General features: G+C 41.2%; 1 protein-coding gene across 14 annotated transcripts in view; it reads right to left on the bottom strand.

Annotated features, from left to right (window-relative positions):
* ubr4 (ubiquitin protein ligase E3 component n-recognin 4) overlaps nucleotides 1-17,386 on the bottom strand; it is a 62,269-nt gene extending 44,883 nt beyond the window's left edge. For 6 of the 14 annotated variants that reach the window (XM_080764644.1, XM_080764654.1, XM_080764651.1 and 3 more), the window contains exons 1-22: nucleotides 17,222-17,386; nucleotides 14,669-14,766; nucleotides 13,769-13,872; nucleotides 12,849-12,978; nucleotides 12,255-12,400; nucleotides 11,904-12,006; nucleotides 11,449-11,590; nucleotides 11,167-11,291; nucleotides 10,856-10,980; nucleotides 10,622-10,681; nucleotides 10,235-10,425; nucleotides 9,305-9,419; nucleotides 8,601-8,738; nucleotides 8,363-8,480; nucleotides 6,886-6,927; nucleotides 4,887-5,074; nucleotides 4,124-4,366; nucleotides 3,669-3,838; nucleotides 2,728-3,007; nucleotides 2,107-2,239; nucleotides 485-564; nucleotides 166-294 (exon numbers count right to left, since the gene is read on the bottom strand). In XM_080764644.1, the coding sequence (XP_080620770.1) occupies nucleotides 166-294; nucleotides 485-564; nucleotides 2,107-2,239; nucleotides 2,728-3,007; nucleotides 3,669-3,838; nucleotides 4,124-4,366; nucleotides 4,887-5,074; nucleotides 6,886-6,927; nucleotides 8,363-8,480; nucleotides 8,601-8,738; nucleotides 9,305-9,419; nucleotides 10,235-10,425; nucleotides 10,622-10,681; nucleotides 10,856-10,980; nucleotides 11,167-11,291; nucleotides 11,449-11,590; nucleotides 11,904-12,006; nucleotides 12,255-12,400; nucleotides 12,849-12,978; nucleotides 13,769-13,872; nucleotides 14,669-14,766; nucleotides 17,222-17,346 (2,985 nt within the window). In that variant the 5' untranslated portion in view covers nucleotides 17,347-17,386. The remainder of the gene's footprint in view (nucleotides 1-165; nucleotides 295-484; nucleotides 565-2,106; nucleotides 2,240-2,727; nucleotides 3,008-3,668; nucleotides 3,839-4,123; nucleotides 4,367-4,886; nucleotides 5,075-6,885; nucleotides 6,928-8,362; nucleotides 8,481-8,600; nucleotides 8,739-9,304; nucleotides 9,420-10,234; nucleotides 10,426-10,621; nucleotides 10,682-10,855; nucleotides 10,981-11,166; nucleotides 11,292-11,448; nucleotides 11,591-11,903; nucleotides 12,007-12,254; nucleotides 12,401-12,848; nucleotides 12,979-13,768; nucleotides 13,873-14,668; nucleotides 14,767-17,221) is intronic. The other 8 variants (XM_080764655.1, XM_080764646.1, XM_080764648.1 and 5 more) reach the window with 3 other exon arrangements.
* Nucleotides 17,387-20,292: the final 2,906 nt, after the last annotated feature.

The following is a 20,292-nucleotide window of genomic DNA, read 5'->3' as shown; positions in this document are numbered from 1 at the left end:
TTGTTACTCAACACAAATAATGTTGTTTTGACATCTCTTAGCCACACAAGTACCGGTACACAAACTACTACTAGTGAAAATTATGTTAAAAATAAATATTATATACACGTCAACAAATTAAGGTAATAGTGATGGTTAATAATTGTAACCATATTGTGTTCTCACCATAGGAGTGATTGGTTTGTTTTCTTGTCTCCTTGCTGTGTCAAACTGAGACCCCGCTGCCAGGAGCGAAATGAGCCACGAGTAAAGTCCATCATATGTCACTGCACCGTTAAATAGCTTGGGAAATACCTGGAAGAAAATCAAAACCTTTAAGGACAGTGTTCAAATGCCTACACACAGAAATTAAAGGATATGGATGGATATGTTGCAGGGAAGTAAATATACCTTTTCATCATAGCATTATAAATATTTTCCTATTTCATTCAACATATGAATAAAAACAATGTTATGCAGGATAAAATGACAGATGGAGTCTCACCTTGCTGTCTAGTCTGCTAATGTCGTCTTCAGATACCTCGGGGGACAGTACGCAGTAGAACTTAGGCTGTGTGGTGGAATCTACAGGAGGGAAATTACCGATCAGCTTCACTACTAGCAGCTCCAAGACTAGCTATATTCACCAACAATGAGGCTCGATAACAATATAAACATGATGCAAGTTCAAAATGGTTGGTGTTTGAATATGCAAGACTTTAATACTGTTCAATCAGGATTAGTTTTGGTTGCGTTAAAAGTAGGGATGCACCGAAAGGGAAATTCTTGGCCGAAACCGAATACCGAATATAGGAAACAGTTGGCCGAAAACCGAATACCGAATAGCCGAATACATCTTTGTTGTAAAGCTACCTGATTATGGAAAAAGACATGATTATGGCAAAACCTAAACACTTATGGGTCCATTAAAAAAACATCTAATTAATTGGAGGCTTTGTGATTAATTAATGTCAAATAATCACATTTTAATCGCATATCAATAGGCCTATTTGACCTGAGCAGTGAGCTTTTTTTTCTACATAAGCATAGGCAATAAAACAAGTAGTAATAATAATAGTGATAATAATATTATTTATATAATGCTTCTCTGAGTACTTAAAGATGCTTTTCAAGGGGAACATGAGAACTAATAAAAAACAACTTTATTAGGGAAAAACTAAGACTATGGAATAAAATAAATGAAAGTGGAATGAGATAGCTGGGGAAAGTAATATTCTAGAGGTGGGTTTAGCATGTCTCTGAGAAGTGCATAGTTTCGACAGGTCTTCCTGCTGTGGACACTGGACAGTGAAACTAAACACGGGCAGATGCAAGGATAGTCTATCATTCATTTTATAATGGAAACCAGCAACATGTTGATGCAAAGACGTGTAGCTGCTCCAAATGATATTCCCATTCGTCTTTGTGTCTGCCCGTGTAAACCTGGTGTAAACGCAGCATCGAGTGTGAGGTGTTTAGTTGGGGAACGGATGGAAAGTACTATAGTGTTATTAAGGAGGACTCCTTCTAACGATATGGACCAGAGCTAAAGTAATGTTAGCTCCCATGCTAGCTAGTAGCTACCCTCGTCAGACAACACCACCACCATCCAGATCGGGTGGAAGGCAGCTGCTGATATCACGTTGCTTGTGCCCGTGGATGGGAAATAAGATTTAAAAGGCTATGGAAGCGCGGATGAAAGCACAGATGTGTGCAACAATAAAGTTGTGTCGGACTCGGATCTGTCTGTGCATTCCGTCTGCTGACTGCTGCTCGTGTGTTGTGAGTGACTGTCTTAAAGAGCGTCATAAGCATGCGCCCTTCCTGCGCTGGAAGTAGCAGATCTACAAGTTATCTACCCGTCGCAATGCACAGCGCTTTGGGCTTGTACATCTGTGTTTTTCCCGCAGTTTAGTTGAATTATATAGATTCACAACTTTAGGACCACTACTACTATTCGGTGATATTTTTCGGCTTATTTGAGCCGAAACCGAATAGGCCGAAAATACATTTTTAGCCATTTTTAGCCGAATATTTTCGGTGGCCGAATTTTCGGTGCATCCCTAGTTAAAAGTAAACCTGAACTCTAACAGAACGACAAACATTTTTGTCCTACACTGGTCCTACCTGCTGAGCAGTGCTTGGCCCAGTTGTCCTCAACCTCCTTAAAACCATAGTAGAGTGGGAGACTGTTCCGCTTGCCTCCATCCTGAACAGAACTCGGCCCAGAGGACGGTGGGGTGAGAAGATTGTACTGTACCTGGAAATCACAACTTGGATTAGATCAATTACAAGTAGTTTCTGTGAACTGCAGTGCTGGAATTGGTTATGTAATAAAACAACCAAGCCAACAAATGGGTGAATAAAATAAATGGGAAGTTAACATTGCAGACCTTATCACAATTACATTTGACAAATTGTTTGAGTAACAAAAATCGGTGTACAGGCTTTCGTTTAGACATACTATTGGTCCGACTGTCATTTGACCGACAACCTGCCTCAAACCCTAACCGCAAGCATGGGAGCAGTGCATGTTCGAATGCATGTCCATATTGTCTGACCGTTGTTTCCGCATGTCGGTCTGTTGGTGTCTAATCTGTGTGTGCATCCAGATCTGAGATTATGAATTCAATGTTTTGTGAGACTGGCCATGGACAGATAGACACAGGGGTGAAAACATAATCTCCCCCCTGCCTTCGACCTGGCGGAGAGAATAAAGGAATAAAAAAAAAACAATAGGACTCAAACCTGTTCATACAGGTACATGGGTGCCTTGGAGAAGTGGTGCAGCAGGTAATCCAACACCAAAAGCAGGCGCGCCAGGTTGAGGGGTACAGCCTTCAACTGGGTGTCCTTGTTCTGGGCCACTTCTTGTACAGCCTGGGTGACTAATGTGAGAACAGTGCGCCGGCCCCGCTCGCACAGGTTGTGGAAGAGCAGCAACAAGAGCTGCAGGTGTTCCACGTTGAGGTCCTCATCAGCGTGAACGGAGCCTTGGATGGCGTGCTGCTTCAGTGTTCCCAGAAACCTGTGAGATAGCATTGGGCGGTGTGAAAGGAACAGTAAACTAGAAAACGGCGCTCAGGGCAACACATATCTCCGCCATAAGATCTCCGATATAATTAATATGACAATGAAATCCCTGCTCCTTATTTGGGCAAGACTGAACGTCAACGGTGGTTCAGTGGGACCGGCAGGACGGGGGGTCTGTGATTATGAATTTCCAAAATGTAAAAAATATCTGCACTAGCTGTTGATCAGTGTCGTGGTTTTCGCAAACATAATCTCAAGATATTGATGATGCAATAATAATGTGACCGTCAATGGCTTTGTACTTGCAGAGCAGTCAGTCTCTTGTTAGTCGGGAGGGGGGTTTACCCCCATAAAAATGATATAATAAATATAATATAATATATCGGTATTGGAATCGTATCGATTTGAACCCTGCAAATAATTGGAGATCGGATATCAGTCATAATTTCAATACTGTGCATCTCTAGTTCTAAGCATCTCATAGTCAGAGTATGTACATACAATACTTGACGGAAGTGCCATGAACCAAGCCAAGTGAATCAACCTTGTACTTTTGGAGATGCATATTCATGAAATACAGGTCAGAAAGGGCAAACTTGTGGTACATCATTGACTTGAGTGACTTATACGAGCGAGTACTGGTTTCCATAGCATACCTTTCCCAAACCTTCGTGCACTCGGGCACATCAGGTTCTCCTTGCAGGCTGGCTTTATGCTGCCATATAAGCAGAAGTCTTGAGAGCACTGAGAGGGACTGAGGGTGGATGTAGAGAGGCCATGGACCCTCTGAAAAGGGGGCAACTCCCAGCTGCTGAAGAAGGGTGGTCTGAAAGGGACAACAACAATACGGCTGTAAGCCAATCCGAACTCATCTTCTCTTTAGCTCTTGTTGAATAATGAGGATGATTGGTTGCAGTTTCACCTTAATGTTGTGCTTTGAGAGGTATTATTGATTAACAACATCAAATTATTATTACTTGATGTGTTATAAAACGTTATATATCCCGTGCTGTATTCTTAAAGTACTGTTGTCAACTTAAGACAAAGCCTCGGTGTACTGTAGACAAAGGTTAACCTACTACTACCATTCTACTACTAACCAATTTCTTACCTGCAAGGCTGGGGATGGGAGGTCTGATGTCACCAGGGTGTGGTTGAAGTGATAAAGCGCCAGGGAAAACACTTCATCTGAGGACCCTTTGACATCTTTGTCTACGTCTTTGATGATGCTGGCCAATGTAGCCATGTGCTGTTCGGTAAGAGACACGCTCAGGTAGTTGCGAATGAAGTTGTTCCGAGACTTCAGCATGGAAGTGGTGATGAAGTTCAGAATGCTGGATGCCAGACTCAGGAACTAACAGGAAAATAAACAATGAATTGTAGAGGTATTCAGAGTTTAGAACAGGAAACGGAAAAAAGCTTGTGCCTTGACAACAGAAATGAACATTATGAAAGGATTTCTAATTTTTATTATACAAAATGCTATTACCCATCAATATCCAACTATTCAGCATTTGAGTAATTATAATGTTAGTTTTATAGTAAAATGTAAACAAGGTTTGTATTTTATTGTTTTGCCAGTGTTCGTGGTATAGGTAACCTGTGCGTGTAAGGGAGAGTCTATGCACGAATGAGTATGCATGTATGAGGATGCTGTGAAGGAAAAAAGATAAAACTTTGTGTGGGAAGAGTTACAATGTCACTGCTAAAACCTAAATAAAATGCCTAACGTATTGAGAAACCAATCCTTTGTCCCGCTTTGATTTTTGTTTGATGACTATGTCTAGGGTTTTGAATTGTCAAGAAGCATGTTGTACATTGTACTCAATAAAAAAGAATACATTTAAAAATAAATGTAGTGTTCAATGACTCACCAGCTCTGGGTCCTTACGGCCAGCCAAGATGTTGCCGTTCTCACTTGTATTCTGCTTGCTGGGGCTCTTCAGTCTAGGGGATGTCTCCAGGGGTGGCGGTGGTGGAGGTGGTGGTGGAGCCACTTTGTCTTTGGTTGGAGAGATAGTCTCTTCAAACCAAAGACCCAAGATAGGCTCACTGTCATCATCTGAAAGGACACGCAGATCATTAAAATGCATTCCCTAACATAAATGTATATGCTCAAACATTAATGACACAATGTTGATTGTGACACCAACAATGCAGTGCGGCAGGTAGACCAAAGTGCCAAAGTCTGCTATTAGCTTAAGGGCTGTGACTGACATTTAATTGGGTAATATCCACTTAAAGGGCAAAAGAAGTGAGCACAGTGAGTGCCTATCAGAATAGAGGGTATGCGCATGCATAAAGTGAGTGGCAAATCGAGTGGCAAAGTGGGTTTAACATTTAATGCAATCAGACTTTTCTGTTTAGATGTATGGGCTGTCAAGGCCAGAAAGCAGTTTTTTGCCACTCAGGCATTCCCGCATAACTTCCGGGTAGGATGATGATGTCACACGCATACCCTCTATGTTAGATGTTTGGATACAGCAGACATGCTCATATTGCTCAGAAAAAAATATTTGGCTCTTCTACTTAATTTAGTGTAAAAATTATCTAGCAACATAGAAACAACACATCACTAATGCTTTACAATCTAGCTTCTAGCTCTGACATGTTCTGTGACCTGTATTTGATGCTGTCCAAATACATAAATGTATTAAGATTTCAATGGCATTATTACATTTCGGGCCATTGTACTGTACAGGTCAAATGTGATTAAATAAGAAATTACACTAGCATCTATGGCCCAATTCCCTTCCACAATTGTGCATTGGCTACACAATGCAATACACAAATGAGCTGCAACCAACTCTGTTCAACTCGTTTTCCATAAACAGACATTGCAAATATCAATAATCCAATTCCTCCATTTTAAACAATGCGATGCGTAATGACTTACAGCTTATCATATGCATTCTGAAGCCATCCAGGGTACAGTATGTGGTTATATTGTAAATACCGGGTTTTGATAAAGCCTCTATTTATGATCTGAAAGCAAGTTAATCCTTAACTCCCATCTGGATCATCACAAGCAAAATATAATACTTGATTGATACACCAGATGCATCACTTGGGACAATCCCCTTATTTGTAGTAGCCATTAATCATCAACAGTGATTTAGTTCATAAAGAATATTCACATTTACTTGCATCATAAAGAAAACAGCATCACGTGAAATATAATCAATGTTTAGCCTATGGCTCAAAGCACAGCCGGGAGATGTTATGTTGAAGGGTCGCTTATGCTCATTCTTGCTTTGATAGGAATGAACTCTTCAGGCGGCACTATTCTGCTCCCCAAAAGTCAGCATGTAAAAATATTAAATTAATTCTTTGTAATACTGAAAATAATTGATTTTTAAACTGGAAAACCTTATCTAATAAACGTAAACATACAAGTAAGGCACAGAAAAGGGTTGAAGGAATAAAGAAGAAAGGTCCCTTCTCACTCTACTCTGTATATGTTTGATGGAGGAAAACATTCCAGAGAAAATATAACTGGGAGATTAAGTTATTTTATAATAATGTAAATGGATACTGGAAGTCAATTGCAGTGGCAAATCAGTATGAATTGGCTACAGAAGACTGTGGAAAATAGTGTGATGAAGTATTCCTATCAAGCCAAGAAGGAGTACCTACACACATACTGGTAACTATTCACAGTACTACTCCAAGCCAGAGAGGTATACAAGACAACACTGCGTGAGAGACATCTTGCTAAAGCCTTCTCATCTGTAGTTCTGTTCCTAAACTAAACATGGCCACAGATTCAATTGTGAGACATAGACCAAAATAAATAAATAAAAGAAAAACAGATCAATCTAGGAAAGTGAGGTGAACACCAAGTCTTTGACCTGAGGACAGAAAACTGCTGACCTGAGACACAAGCTGCACTTGTCTTCTCCTCTCTTCTTTCTGCTGAGATAGTAGACACTGTCAACTACACTGGCATTGTGCAATGGAGTGACAACAACAACAATATGGGTCAGTGTTGTTGTATGTATGACTACTTGTGTGGTGTCCCATTGTATGCATTTGTTGCCCACACACACGTGTGTGTGTGTGTGTGTGTGTGTGTGTGAGTGAGTGAGTGAGTGAGTGAGTGAGTGAGTGAGCGAGTGAGTGAGTGCGTGCGTGCGTGCGTGCGTGCATGTGTGTGTGAGTGTGTGTGCATTTCTTTAGACACATGAATGAGTTTTATTCCAAAATGCTATACAACCAATTGCGGGAGGTGAAATTTACAACATCATCATGGAGGTGAAATTTATAACATCATTACCAACATTACAAGTACTTTGTTAATATTATTATTATTACAGAATGAGTCCACAGAACTGTGCCAATTATTCTCTAGTGATCAAGACCTCCAATTTTGCAGACCCCATTGATTACTGTGACAAAATCAAACATTTTTTCTGCCGAGTCAAACAGCTACCATCAAGACCGCTAATTTGAAAACTGTTTTAGTGATGACTTTCTTTGTGTGTGCGCGTGTGTGCGCGTGCGTGCGTGCGTGTGTGTGTGTGTCTCTGTCTGTCTGTTTTAGTCAACTCAAAAACGTTGGAACAAAAGTCTTCACATGACCCTCAGACTGACATGAATGTACTGACCTTTCTATAGGCTGCCACCAGGTGGCCTGACTCAGTCAATTACTCACTTTCCCACAGCCTTCATATAGCCTGTCCTACACAGCCTAAGCTATTCAAAGCATCCTTGATGCATCTCAGCCCTAACACTGCGCTCATATCAGAACACAGGAGAAGACTGAAAGTACTTTCAGCACAGGTTTAGACACACACCGTGTTATTAGGAACATAAGGCCATGTTATATGCATTTTAGTCTTAGATAGGACAGATGAAGGGCATACATGTGTCTGACCGTCTGTGAGCAGCTAATCTCGGCTCGGGCACCACTTAAACTTTAGGTCATACAATTGATGAACAGCTTGTCCTTGAGTCGCTGAGACCATAACTGGCCACTGATTGCAAGTTACCCTGGATAAGAGCATCAAATAAATGCCTTGATATTTTCACGCCATAATAATCCGCCGTAGAACAGATATTTTCAGCAAGTAACACATTCAGAATTGTATTTTAAGGTGTACTGTATATAGATCAGATTATGATTGTTTGCATTGAATACATTATCAGTATGGTGATGAACAACAACGGGGGGAAATGTATCAAGTCCATTGTCTTTGTTTAACATTTGATGAATGCTTTTATCCAAAGTCCTTCACAATTAGCCAAGTGCGGAGACTAGTAGCATGAACCTCACATCCTTCTCCAGTATGGATGGCTGCCTGCTACAGTGTTCATGCATCAGATTATCATACAGAATAATGCTCATTACCTTGACTGCTATCCTCCTCCGTACTGCTGAAGTCGTCTTCATAGTAGGTGTTTGAGTCAGTGGAGGCACTGGCATCACTGCTGACTGAACCCTTCCTCTGGCGCTGGAGGACACATGCCTGATGGACGAAGGACATGAGGACAGCATGATGACTGTAGGCCTGCCCTCTGACATTTTTTTTTTTACCGGACACAATGTCCGGAGATAATTATATGTTCTAGTCTTTGTCAATTACTACCTTCTTGTATGACGTAGACAGCAGGGTGAAGAGCAGGTTGGTCAGTGGTACAGAGTCTATGAGCCTTTGGACTCTCTGGATGGAGGTGCTTTGAGCCATGATGTTGAGCTCAGCTGGGGGTCCATCACTGGCCCAGCCCTGTTGGGAAGGGAGGATAAAAAGGAAACCCAAATGGTTAGTTGTGATTTTTGTAACATTGTAACGTTTTTGGGTGGGCCTAACATCAATGCTTAACTTATACTCTGTTGAATGATGGTTTTGCACACCAAAAATAGCTAATCTACAAACTGTATGGCTGTTTTTGGTAAGCGACACCACCGAAAAAACTTTAAAAGAGAATTATGGATTGTTACAGAAGCCCTTTTGGGACAAAACACTGTGCAACTACTTTGTTCATTATGAAAGACAGATGTGTTGTTGAGCAATAAAGAAAAAACGATTTAGCCCCAAGTCCCAGCATGCACGGTCAGAGCTGCTCTGTGGATGTTATGTCATTTATTTTTTCACCTGTGCCACTTGTCATTGGCTTATAACAGTCAGATTAAGGTAAGAAAACAGCCAATCCAGAATTATCCTTTAATTTATAAATTAATTTCAGACTTCATTTCAGTAAATCACAGGTGGTCAGGCCCACCAATAATATGCATCAGACGTTAGATATCCATTTTATTACCTGGCTCCTGCGAGACTACACTTCAACTCACTTGATTGTTGCTTACCCGGTGCAGGGCCTCTACCTGAAGGTCCTGGAAAAGCGATGTCAGGAGTTTGATGGAGTGGTTAGCCAGGATTACAGACAGAACTCCAAAGCCTTGGTGTCTTTGAAAAAAAGAAATGGTCATCAATGATGATCAATCTCAGGCTGGTGTAACACCCGAGAATCGAACGCGGGTCTCCCGCGTGGAAAGCCAACATCTTAACCACCAGGTTGTGACTTGTGAGCCACTGCTAAACTATATTTAATATAATTTTTATTTTGAATCGTTCGGGAATTGTCTAATTCGAATCGATTTTTAGGCCATCAGGCTGAGGTTATGACTTGTGAGCCACTGAGCCACTCTGTGTAGCAGACTATAAAAATTATACCAATGCTTTTCTCTCAGCATCAAGGTTTGGATTGGGGATAAGTGCTACTTACTTACAAAAAACAATATATTTGGCTTCAACACAGTGAAAAAACTAACAATTTGCAATTTGGGGCCATGTCTGCATAGTTAAGAGCTGTTTTAGCACTGCGCTTCCCAGATGGATTCATACTCCTATTTTAGAGCCGAATAAAAGTCGGTTGGGCTCTGTAGAGCCTACAATGTGACGTCATTTGAGGTTCGGGGGGGCGGGTACCGTCCTAAAGTTCGTCTCTTCGGTGATACTGAAAATTTCTGACGAGCCGAAATCATTTCGGCACTACAGCGCCGAAGCAGCGGTAAAATAGGAGTATGAATCGGCCCTTAGTATGTCTACATGGTTTATGTAAGCAGAGCAAGGGATACTCTCATAAGTAAAGAAGTGATGTGAGAACCATTTCTCATGTTAGCATACCTAGCATAATGACTCCCCAAACTCTGACATGACAGGTGTGGTCTGACTAATGTATTCATATAATTTCATTCATGGGAGTATATATCAACTCTCACCCTTTCCCAGGGCCAAGTTTAGGGGACCCAGCTCCATCTTTGGTGCGTGCAGCGATGTCCCGAACACGCAGTGCAGCCAGAGGATCCTTCTCTTTACCTTTATCGGCCAGGGCAGTGGGGCTTAGGTTGAGGATCAGGTACAGACTGTTTAACAGGCACCAGGCTCCCAGCAACTGGAAATTCTGATAGTGCTGTTGAAAACAAAAAAGGAAAATAGCGTGTAACTAAACTACTACTACCACCACCATTAATAGAATTGTTCAGGGCTTAAAAGGAAAATTTGAAATCATGTTTTGACAGATGACTGCAATCAATTGTTGATACAGTATGGTAAATTAACATTTTCTGATCATCTGCATGCACTGCGCTTTATGGTACAGTACTCACCTCACCGCCCGCTCTACGAGAGTTACTGATGGCTTGTCCAATCATCTCATAGATTTCCAGCTGTTCACAAACACAAATTTTGAACTTATTTTTTTTCATGTCTTCTACCATGCAAAAACACACTGCATTGGCCAATATGATCAATGCAATCTGAATTAGCAGGCTAATCTGTGTTCTTTTGGTTGAACCAGTAAACAATGCCATAAATCTGTTGTGGAAATCGGTAATACTCACACATTTCTGGACGATGGTGGCTGCATCATTTTCATAATCTTCCTCCTTTGTCCCTGTGGAGGCAGAGCGAAGCTGCACGCCACTTCCTACCTGCAAAATGGCCATGCAAGTAGCCACGCTGACACCTGAAGAAAAGGTAAAATATAGTTAATACAACTATACAACAGAAACTCTGACAATACAGGTCAAATTACAGGCTTTAGTTTAGACATACTATTGGGCCCAAATGTCATTAGACCGACAACCTTAGTAGTTTTCATTAAAAGATAGTGATTGTTATGCTTAAATCCAGTTACTACTACAGTACATACCAGCATAGAGACAGCTCAGAGCCAATACGGTCATATCTAGTAGTCTGCCTGGTGTCAGGGGCTCCAGGACCGGTAGGGACAGTGTATCCAAAGCCATAGTCACATCAATCACCAGTGAATGGAACCTGAACACAGATTTAAACAAGTCAAGTACAATTAAGGACATTGGTACCTTCCCTTTGGTATGTAATTTTTTATTTAATTTTTCCCAACTAAGAACTTAATGAATTATCAGGACAGAGGGAACAGCAAACAAAGACATGACGAATTTGCTTGACGTACCCATTCCGGACTGCAGTGGCATCAGCCACAGTTGCAGGCATGATGAAGAATGAGTTGGCTGATACAGCATCCTGGAAACGGTTGATATAGCGAAGAAAGTAGGGCAGGTTGAGGCACACTCGTAGCAACTTCTCAGACCCACCTGAACACATAAGGAATGAACAGAATTTTAAAAATGAACAAAAATGGGAGTACTTTCACTAGGTGCTAGCTGGGGCGTGTACCATTAACCATTAACATGACAATAATTCACTGTTCATTTAGTACCGATATATTTAAAAATTCAAATAAATATATACTTATATGTCTTGTATCTAATACAATGCAATACTGCACTGCCTAGGAATTCAAAAATGACAAGCATTGCACAACAAGTTGTCCTCAAAGTTATTAGTTGTTATAACATCGTAAATTAAAAAATTGAATAGTAAATTAAACTCAAAGATTCTATTCACCTAGTTCCTGTAAGCTTGACACATTCTGAGAGACAAAGGCATTTTTCATCTTGGCCTGAATGGCCTGATCTGTTGTCGTTTGGTCATCGCAATCGCTCTCAGCCTACATGTAGTGAGGTTAGCACAAAAGGGGAAAAAGGGATTATGTTAAAGGTAACGGACAATAAAATGGATTACTGCAACTTCAGTAAAGAATTACTTGGTCAAGCTATGAGAGAGATTAAAGCTGAGTTTGCTGACAAGTGAAACAGAGCTGAAAACACTATGACAAGACTAGCGGTGAACTTTGGTTCACTATGGAGGCTAAATTAATTGCAATGAGCAGCTGATTCATGCATTGATTATACAAACCTGCATGTGAGCTGCTGACGGAGAGGCCAAGATGGTGGTAAGGTCAGGGTTAAAAACCGAAGTCAGCTGATTGAAGAAGTTCATTTGCACTTCCTTCTGTCGGAGCTCTGGGTTCACAGCACTGGGCAGCTCCTTCTGGTCTTCCACTGTTATATTAAAAAGAAGACAAAACCCTTACTGGCATGACTTTAGCAACAGCAAAGACTGTGGCCCCGAGCTTTGTGCATACTGTACTACTGTAGACCCAAATTTAAAAAATTGCAGTGTGGGTTATCTTTTCTACTTCAGAATAATTTGCTCGTTTGCTCTAACATAATTATGAACTAAAAAATTACTACATTGCCAGTTATGTTCTGACAATACACAGTATACTGCCCTATAAAGCCAACCAACTACCTGAGCACCTAGTCTGAGAAAAGTACAGTCTGTGTCCACAAGAAACTGTTGTCATGGGCAGGTGTGCTGCTATACTCGTATATTTTAATTTGTTGTGACTACCACAGTTTGCCATAACCTCTGGCATGTTATCGCTCTTTGCATCTGTAGACCAGTGTAGCTTTTTAACCTTTGCAAATCATTTTAAAGCAGACTTACCATCTGAAAGCGTCTTGACAGTTTGAGGCAACTTGGCGGACTTCATCATAGCAGTGAAGGTAATGATCTCTGTGCGGTCTAGTCTGCTGCAGCCAGTGCAAAGTCCTTTTATCAAAAGGATCAGGTGTTTCTTAAGGGAGGAAGGAACAACATAAATAGTTTAAATTCATTCAACTTTAAATTAAAGAAAGGCTAATTATAACAGTTTACCATTTAACTGATCATGGATTGCATTTTGGTTTATGTGCGTGAATTAAACTGTGTAATTGCTGTCTTTTGTTGTGTTGTTATACTATGCCATTTTATTTTTCTTGTTCTCTGTATGTTTGCTTTTTCTTTTATATGACCTTGTACAGCACTTTGGTTGACCTTTGGTCTTTGTAAATGTGCTTTATAAACAAGAGTTTGATTTAACTCAGAATATTGCATTTATTTGTATTCAGCATGTCAACATGTAAATATATGGGAAATAACATTGATATAAAAGCGTGCAGACACTGCAGGCAGAGCAAGGGTAAATCCTGTATCATCTGTCAAGTTCAACAGTTACATTCTACATACATCAACATCATTGTATGTCAAATTGCAAAAATACTAGCCCATCTACAAGCTCAAAACAGCTCACAGAGCATTGCGAGCATGTAGAACTCAGATTGAGGTGAGATTGACCTAATTCACCGCACAGGTTGTTGTTTTTTTTATCTCACCTGCACACCCCACCATTAGATTGTTGTTGCTTACTTTGTAATACCTTCTATTATTGTTCCCCCACTTTTTCCGTTCACCCATTATGATACAGTATGTCCAGAATAGGGATGCTAGGGCTCATGTAGGTACTCTTCTAGCATCAATACAGCCACAGCACTATCCTCCATTAGCCAGATTTGGTTAGGGGTTTATTTGGGGTACATTTGTCTTACCTGTGACACAGCACATGCTTCGTCTGGGTTCTCCAACCTCAGCAGGGAGAATTCTATCAGTACTTTGCATGCTGCAGCTACCGACAGCAACTGATTCCTGGGAACTACAATAATAAACAGAATATTAAGTGAACAGAATAGATAGATTGGCCTAATTAACATAGGTTAATTTGATTTGTTTAATGGAATAAATATGTATAGCCATTATGAATTCTGGAAAGAAAAAAAAAGTCACAAATGAATTATACATTTCACAAAACAATGTTCCGTTTTTATAGTAGTATTTATATAGTATTTATATGAGCACAAATGAATACTTTTATCATACAGATGGTAATATTTGTAGTCGTCTTTTTCCCTATTTTCCATCCAATTTAGTCATGATACCACCCCAAATGTTAAAGCCTTCAAGGCACAAAGTGGATAGGTAACAAAACCAACCACAAATCCCACTGCTAAGTGCTAACCCTACCGTTCTGTTTTGGGGAGGGTGCAGACAACTACATCTCGCCCATTACACGGTGACACTACTACCCCCCGCTCCTTTTCAACCGACAGAGTGACAATTTCACTGAGCGCATTTACGCATGCAGAGGAACACTCTGCATGCGTTCCCACAGTTCCATTCCATGCTGAACAAGCACCCAAACTAACCTGGAGTAGCTAATGCAGGCAGTGAAAGATCGCCCCCCCCCCCCCCCCCCCCTTGCCCTGGGTTGGGTTCCTCCCACCCATGAACACAAACACAGCCACTTGTTGGGAGGATTTTGTTTAGGATTCACCCCCAGTCTCCACGACATTTACCCCTACACCACTCAGGCCTCCCCACGTTTCACATTAAAAATGAAAAGTGAGAAAACAGAATGCCAATGAGGAAATGAAAATCTGAAAGATACTTACTTTGTCCACATACTGTGGTGATGTAATGTGCAGATAGTGCCACGAATGATGAGTAGAAAGGCTCATATTGTTTGTCATGATGAAGAATCTCAGATTCGCTGCAAATGACAATTAGAACACATTGTTTGTACTGTTAAATGTCTATTAGCATATATAATTAATAAATAATTACCATATAGGTTTTAGTAGTTTGAAGTGGTTTTATAAATATATTATGGATATTTTCATCAAAAGAAAATCTATATATTAGTTTAAACAGCATGCCAGGAGTAATCTCTGTCCATAGTACTCCAAGGCTGAAAACATGTATCAGATCACAGGTCATGTCACACGTCATGTGTGACACATGTCATGTGTGACAGGGAGTGACGCACTAATATTTTCTACAAGCACAATTTACTTTTCAGGCAAGTGGGTATGACCTTTGCGCAAGTAATGATGGCCAAGTGCCTCTGAGACCTTATTGTCAACCCCTGTGTGTGTCATATCATATTTGACAGCGATTTGACAATCATGTATGAAACAATACTTTTAGTCACACAGCACTTGCACACTTAAAGAACGTTTCCCCTTTTTTTGTCTGTGCTTGTGTGCCTGGCACAAGGGTAATAATTATGCTACTGATTTCAGGTCTAATAATAACTAATAAGCAGGCATTTATATTTTTCTGTATGTATGTATACCATGTATGTATGTATGTATGTACCGTATGTATGTATGTATGTATGTCATAAGTAACATGCATTAGGTGCAAGAACAGCTGAAATAAGTTCAGAGAGGCCCTGCCGAAGTTCTGAATTACATCCTTTTGAAATTATAGCCTACCCACCCCAAAAAAAAGGCTGTTCGGATTAACTAAGTAGTCACCTTAAGTGGTGACTGGTGATAAGTAATTATATGACTATGGGTGATTATTAGGCTGAGCTTTGAGTCACGTTTGTAGTCTGCTTCGCCAATATAATATGTCAACATTTCAAACGACTACCGGTACATCAATTAACTTGCATTGGTCCCGAGTAGGCTGGTGCCCAAAAAGTGTGCCAGTCTAAGATTTAAATATCTTCACTCCACATTTGATTGTTGAATTTCCATTTCTGATATGCAGCAAGCTATATAGTGTTTGAGTATTTTGATTTATATTAAGACAAATTGGTGCGAAAGACAAAATAGAAGTTGGGAGGAGATATCACATCGACTTTACCCTTGGATCGTTTTCAGAGCTTCTGTGCTCCAGACTGTATGAAGGAAGCGTTCGAAAATTGTGGCAGGCAATAGTCTGGTTCGGGAGACTAGATGACAAATTTTCAAAGCGTTTTTGTCTATTGCTCAAATACAAGTTTAGTTTCATGGGCAAATGGCCTAATGCTTGAAAAGGTTACAATTCAGGAACTAATGTATTCCTCACAATCTATAATGCATAGCAACCAGGCTACAATGAACGTATAGAGTTGCACGTTCTCTTTGCAGTTTGTCTGTTGCATCAAAACAAGCAATAGCATCACAGCACCCTAGGCTAATTGAATCCCCTCAGTACACCCAGTTCATGATTAACTTTCTGAGTCGGGGTGTCAAATGACAACCCACTGGACCTAAGTGACCTGTCTGAATTGACACGTGCACACAGTGTACATGCGTTTGCTAAGCAGACAGACAGCACTGCAGCTTACACAATACAGTACACAATGGTTGTACAAAGAGTTCACAGGCAAAATTCAGGACTAGATCACTGAACCTAATCCCTGCTGTTGACATTGACAATAATAATCAACCACGTTCTCACGAGTTTGACACTAGTGTTGCACCACCCATTTTACCAATAAGCAGTATCCGCATACAAAACTTCCTAACATCCACTCTATAATGTGATCCATTCTCTTAACAGCGCCAATGTAAAGTTAATCATTTCGTCGTATTCCAATCATAGAGATTCCAATATCCGAGAACCCTGGTCTACGCCTACATTTTCCGTCCAACCAAAACCACCCACACACCTGATGACCGTCAACTGACTCGCCAACACCCTAATGATTTATTTGCAATGCAACATAACAATATTAGGCCAACAACAATCCATATGGCTGTCTCGGTATGCTAACCGGGTTAAATACTCTAAAAGTGACGTTGTTAATGTAACTGTGTTGTTGTTCCTGGGCCTTGGGAACTTACCTAACGTTGGGCAGCTGGTTCAAAGGCCCATTAGCTAGCTGCTTGTTTGTGTTAGCTTGCTAATGATAAAGCAATTTTTCGTTCTTACAAACCTAAGTGAACATTTGCCACGGCATTTAAATGGAACTTCAGTCTCAGCCAAATGTTGACCGTGTCTTGTTCGTAATTAGCTTGTGAGTTACCAGAGAGTATAGGCGTTATAAGCCTTATAAGTTAGTTAGCTAGCACAGTAGCTAACGTCAGTATACCACTGCCAGTCAAACAGCAGCTACCCAATGTTAGTCATCCAAGTTGGCTAGCAAGGTAGCTAGCCAGCTGACTGCAGGTGCGTACAGCTGATATCCAAGTAAACAGCGGCCCGTATTTTACTGACATGTAATAGAATACCTGTTTATTATAGATCCAATAAGCTGAGGTAGCTCTTTCGTTTCAAAAGCCGTATACGAAGCAGATAAAAGCGGTCGGACAGCCGCTGTCCATTCGTGTTCTCCGTCTCCTCCGCTTGACGCCATCTTGAAATTCTGTAGAAAAAAAAACAAAAAACTGAGCTACAGGAAGAAAAAACATTGCAACCGAATGTGAACCATAAGGGGCGCTCACGGACTCTTTTTACTTTACTATGTGTACTGTTAACAATCTTGTTTAACAATACAATAAATCAATCAACATTGCACAAAAAAAAGAAATACACAGTGTTGTTGACTATTTTCAGTATGTGCAATGAATTTTGGATAGGCCTATATAATAATTAATAATCCAAAGAGAATATTCTGACATTTGTACATCTACGAGAGTTCAAATTTTATTTTATATTATATTTCATGTACGTATTCCCAAATACATCCACCTTATTATTAGAGATATTTGCATATTGAATATTTATTTTACACAAAATAAAAAAACATGACCTTGGGCTTGATTTGAATAGAAAACATCGGAACATGTCATTTTAAGGTTATTGGAGAAGACATTGGTTAAATGGTCTGATTTCCAATATATGGTGGCTGAGTGATCGCAATAATAATCGCACACCAAGTTCAAGTTGAAATCATGGTTGGATTTTCTTTTTTTTTTTAAAACGCTGCTTCACTTGCTCGGCCTGCGCACATGACACCCTGGCCTGTTGGTGGCGCTAGCAGCAGGGGTGGAAAGAAAGGAGATGAACAGTGTTGCCATGTCTGCTTATTATAAGCGACCTTGTTTTTCTATAAAGTTGTAAATATTTGTAGTTGTTTCTAAAGTGTAGTGGCTTATTTGGGCTTGTTTCCAAATGCTGTTTAAACCAGTGATTATCAGGTTCTCACCCAGAGACATTCCCATGTCAAGGACCCCCAGATTAATGTATTTGTCCAAGGACCCTAGAACATCGTCAAAACATATTTTGTGCCACGGGACCCCATGCCAGCTTGTTGTTAAAACATTTAAGGGATTTTGACATAAAAAAAAGTAAAACAAACATATATACATAAACATATATATATATGTTTTCGAAGAGTGGGTGGGGGAGTCAGGTTTTACGGGGGCAGGGCCTGGCTGTAAACAAGTTCTTGAGCTTAGTCCAGTTACCCTGGGTAAATATGGTAACTTTGCTTTGCTTTGGGCCAATTTCGAATTGTAGCCGTCCGTAGGTGCCCTTTGAGAGCGGTTTTGAAGGAGTCAAGGGATTCACATCGCGTCGTAATGACCGTTGGTAGGGCGTTCCACATTTTGGTGGCATAGGAGCGAAAATAAATTTTAGTCCCCTGTTTGTGCCGAATCTGGGTTGCACATGGTTTGTTGAACTCCCTCTGGTGTTGTGTATGGTGTGGACTGACATTAAGGTACATGGGTATCACTATCTTGGTGCTGTATCGAATCTTGTGGACCAGACCCATTGCAAGATGTCGTCAACCCTAAGCCATTACAGTCTGTTAAAATGGGCAGGGGTGAGGTGGGTTCGAGGAGTGAGGCCAAGTATAGTAAGTCTGGAGCCTTGTCTTAAGGGCCTTTGAGGTGCTGAGGTACCAAGAGTTGCATGCATAGTCGTAGAAACCTTGTACTAGCTGGGCTCCTGTTAGGGTCTTCAAGGTGTTTTTGTTGACCAGTGAGGAGATCCTGTATAGGAATCTTGTTCTTGGTTGACTTTTTTGATTACGTTGGTGGCCATTTTATCACCGGAAAGATTTGCCTCCAGGATGGAACCTAGGTAGGTAATTTCAGGTAGAGAGAGGGGAGTTGCACCACTCAGTTCACACGGGTGTGATTTTTTAAAGGCCTTTAAAGCGGGGATGACACGCCCCTCGGGAAGCTATTAAGGCTATTAACGCTAGCATCTAGATTGTGACGTACTTACGGGCCAGCTCAATTTGACCAATAAAATTGATCTTGTATCTGGTCTAAATGTCAGAGCGGCTCTGGGCTCTGCGAGTTAGCGTTCCTGGTGGCTATCAACTCATGCTAGTGGTTTTGAGGCCACCTTCAGCCTCATAGCTGGGTAAAAGTTTGGTGGAAAAATTACTTTTTTGCTACAAAAAACTCGCCAGAATGACACCGAGTTGACGTCCAAGTTTTAGGGAAAACTGTTGCATAATCGCAATTCCGCGCGACGGGCTCCATCGTACCCATCTTGTCTATCTGTCTCCCCCCCGCTGACACGCCCTCAGCCGGCTAAGTGCTGAACAGGGCTCACGGAGCCCTGGAGCTTCACGTAACGTTACCACTGCCAGGCTGTGACTACTCTAGCAAAACTGCGCCGGCCTCTCCACCTCTCTCTCTCTCTCTCTCTCTCACACACACACACACACACACACACACACACACACACACACACACACTCTCTCACTCTCTCTCTCTCTCTCTCTCTCTCTCACACACACACACACACACACCGATATAGGGGCGGTCTCTCTCTCTCTCTCTCACACACACACACACCAAGTTGATTCTATCGGTATGTTTTAGCCTGTGTGTATAGCTGTTGTGAACGCGAAGAGTTGTGTTTATTATTTACCAAGAAGAGCATCGGCTCTATCCGTCATCCATTGCAACTGCAAGACGGCGAGACGCGGTGTGTGTGTGTGAGAGAGAGAGAGAGAGAGAGAGAGAGACTATAGCTGGCCTGCTGCAGGGCAGGCAGTGAAGGTTCCTTCCTTCCTTGTGTTTGCAACATGGGGCTGCATGAATGAATGAGTGACAGCTCGTTACGTCTAATGCTCTACTGAATGAAGTGGAGGCTTTCCCAGCTATAGCCCTGTACCAAGCAGTTTTAGAGAAAATATTTTTATTTTTAAGACTGTGACCGCGGGTGACTATACCATTAAAAAACAACCGCTGTTCTGGTACGGCAGACTAGCCTGCTAGCCCCATAATGCGCCCTCTCCCTCTGCTACAGAATGAGCGGAGGGAGAGGGCACATATGGGACATATGCATACCTGCATGAATGGGACATGGGGATCCGTAATCATCATGAATTGGGGCC

This window comes from Protomyctophum bolini (genome assembly GCF_963924005.1).
Source record: "Protomyctophum bolini genome assembly, chromosome: 5".
Taxonomy (NCBI): Eukaryota; Metazoa; Chordata; class Actinopteri; order Myctophiformes; family Myctophidae; genus Protomyctophum; species Protomyctophum bolini.
The sequence above is the reverse complement of the archived record's forward strand: the minus strand, read 5'-3'. Positions and strand labels throughout refer to the sequence as shown.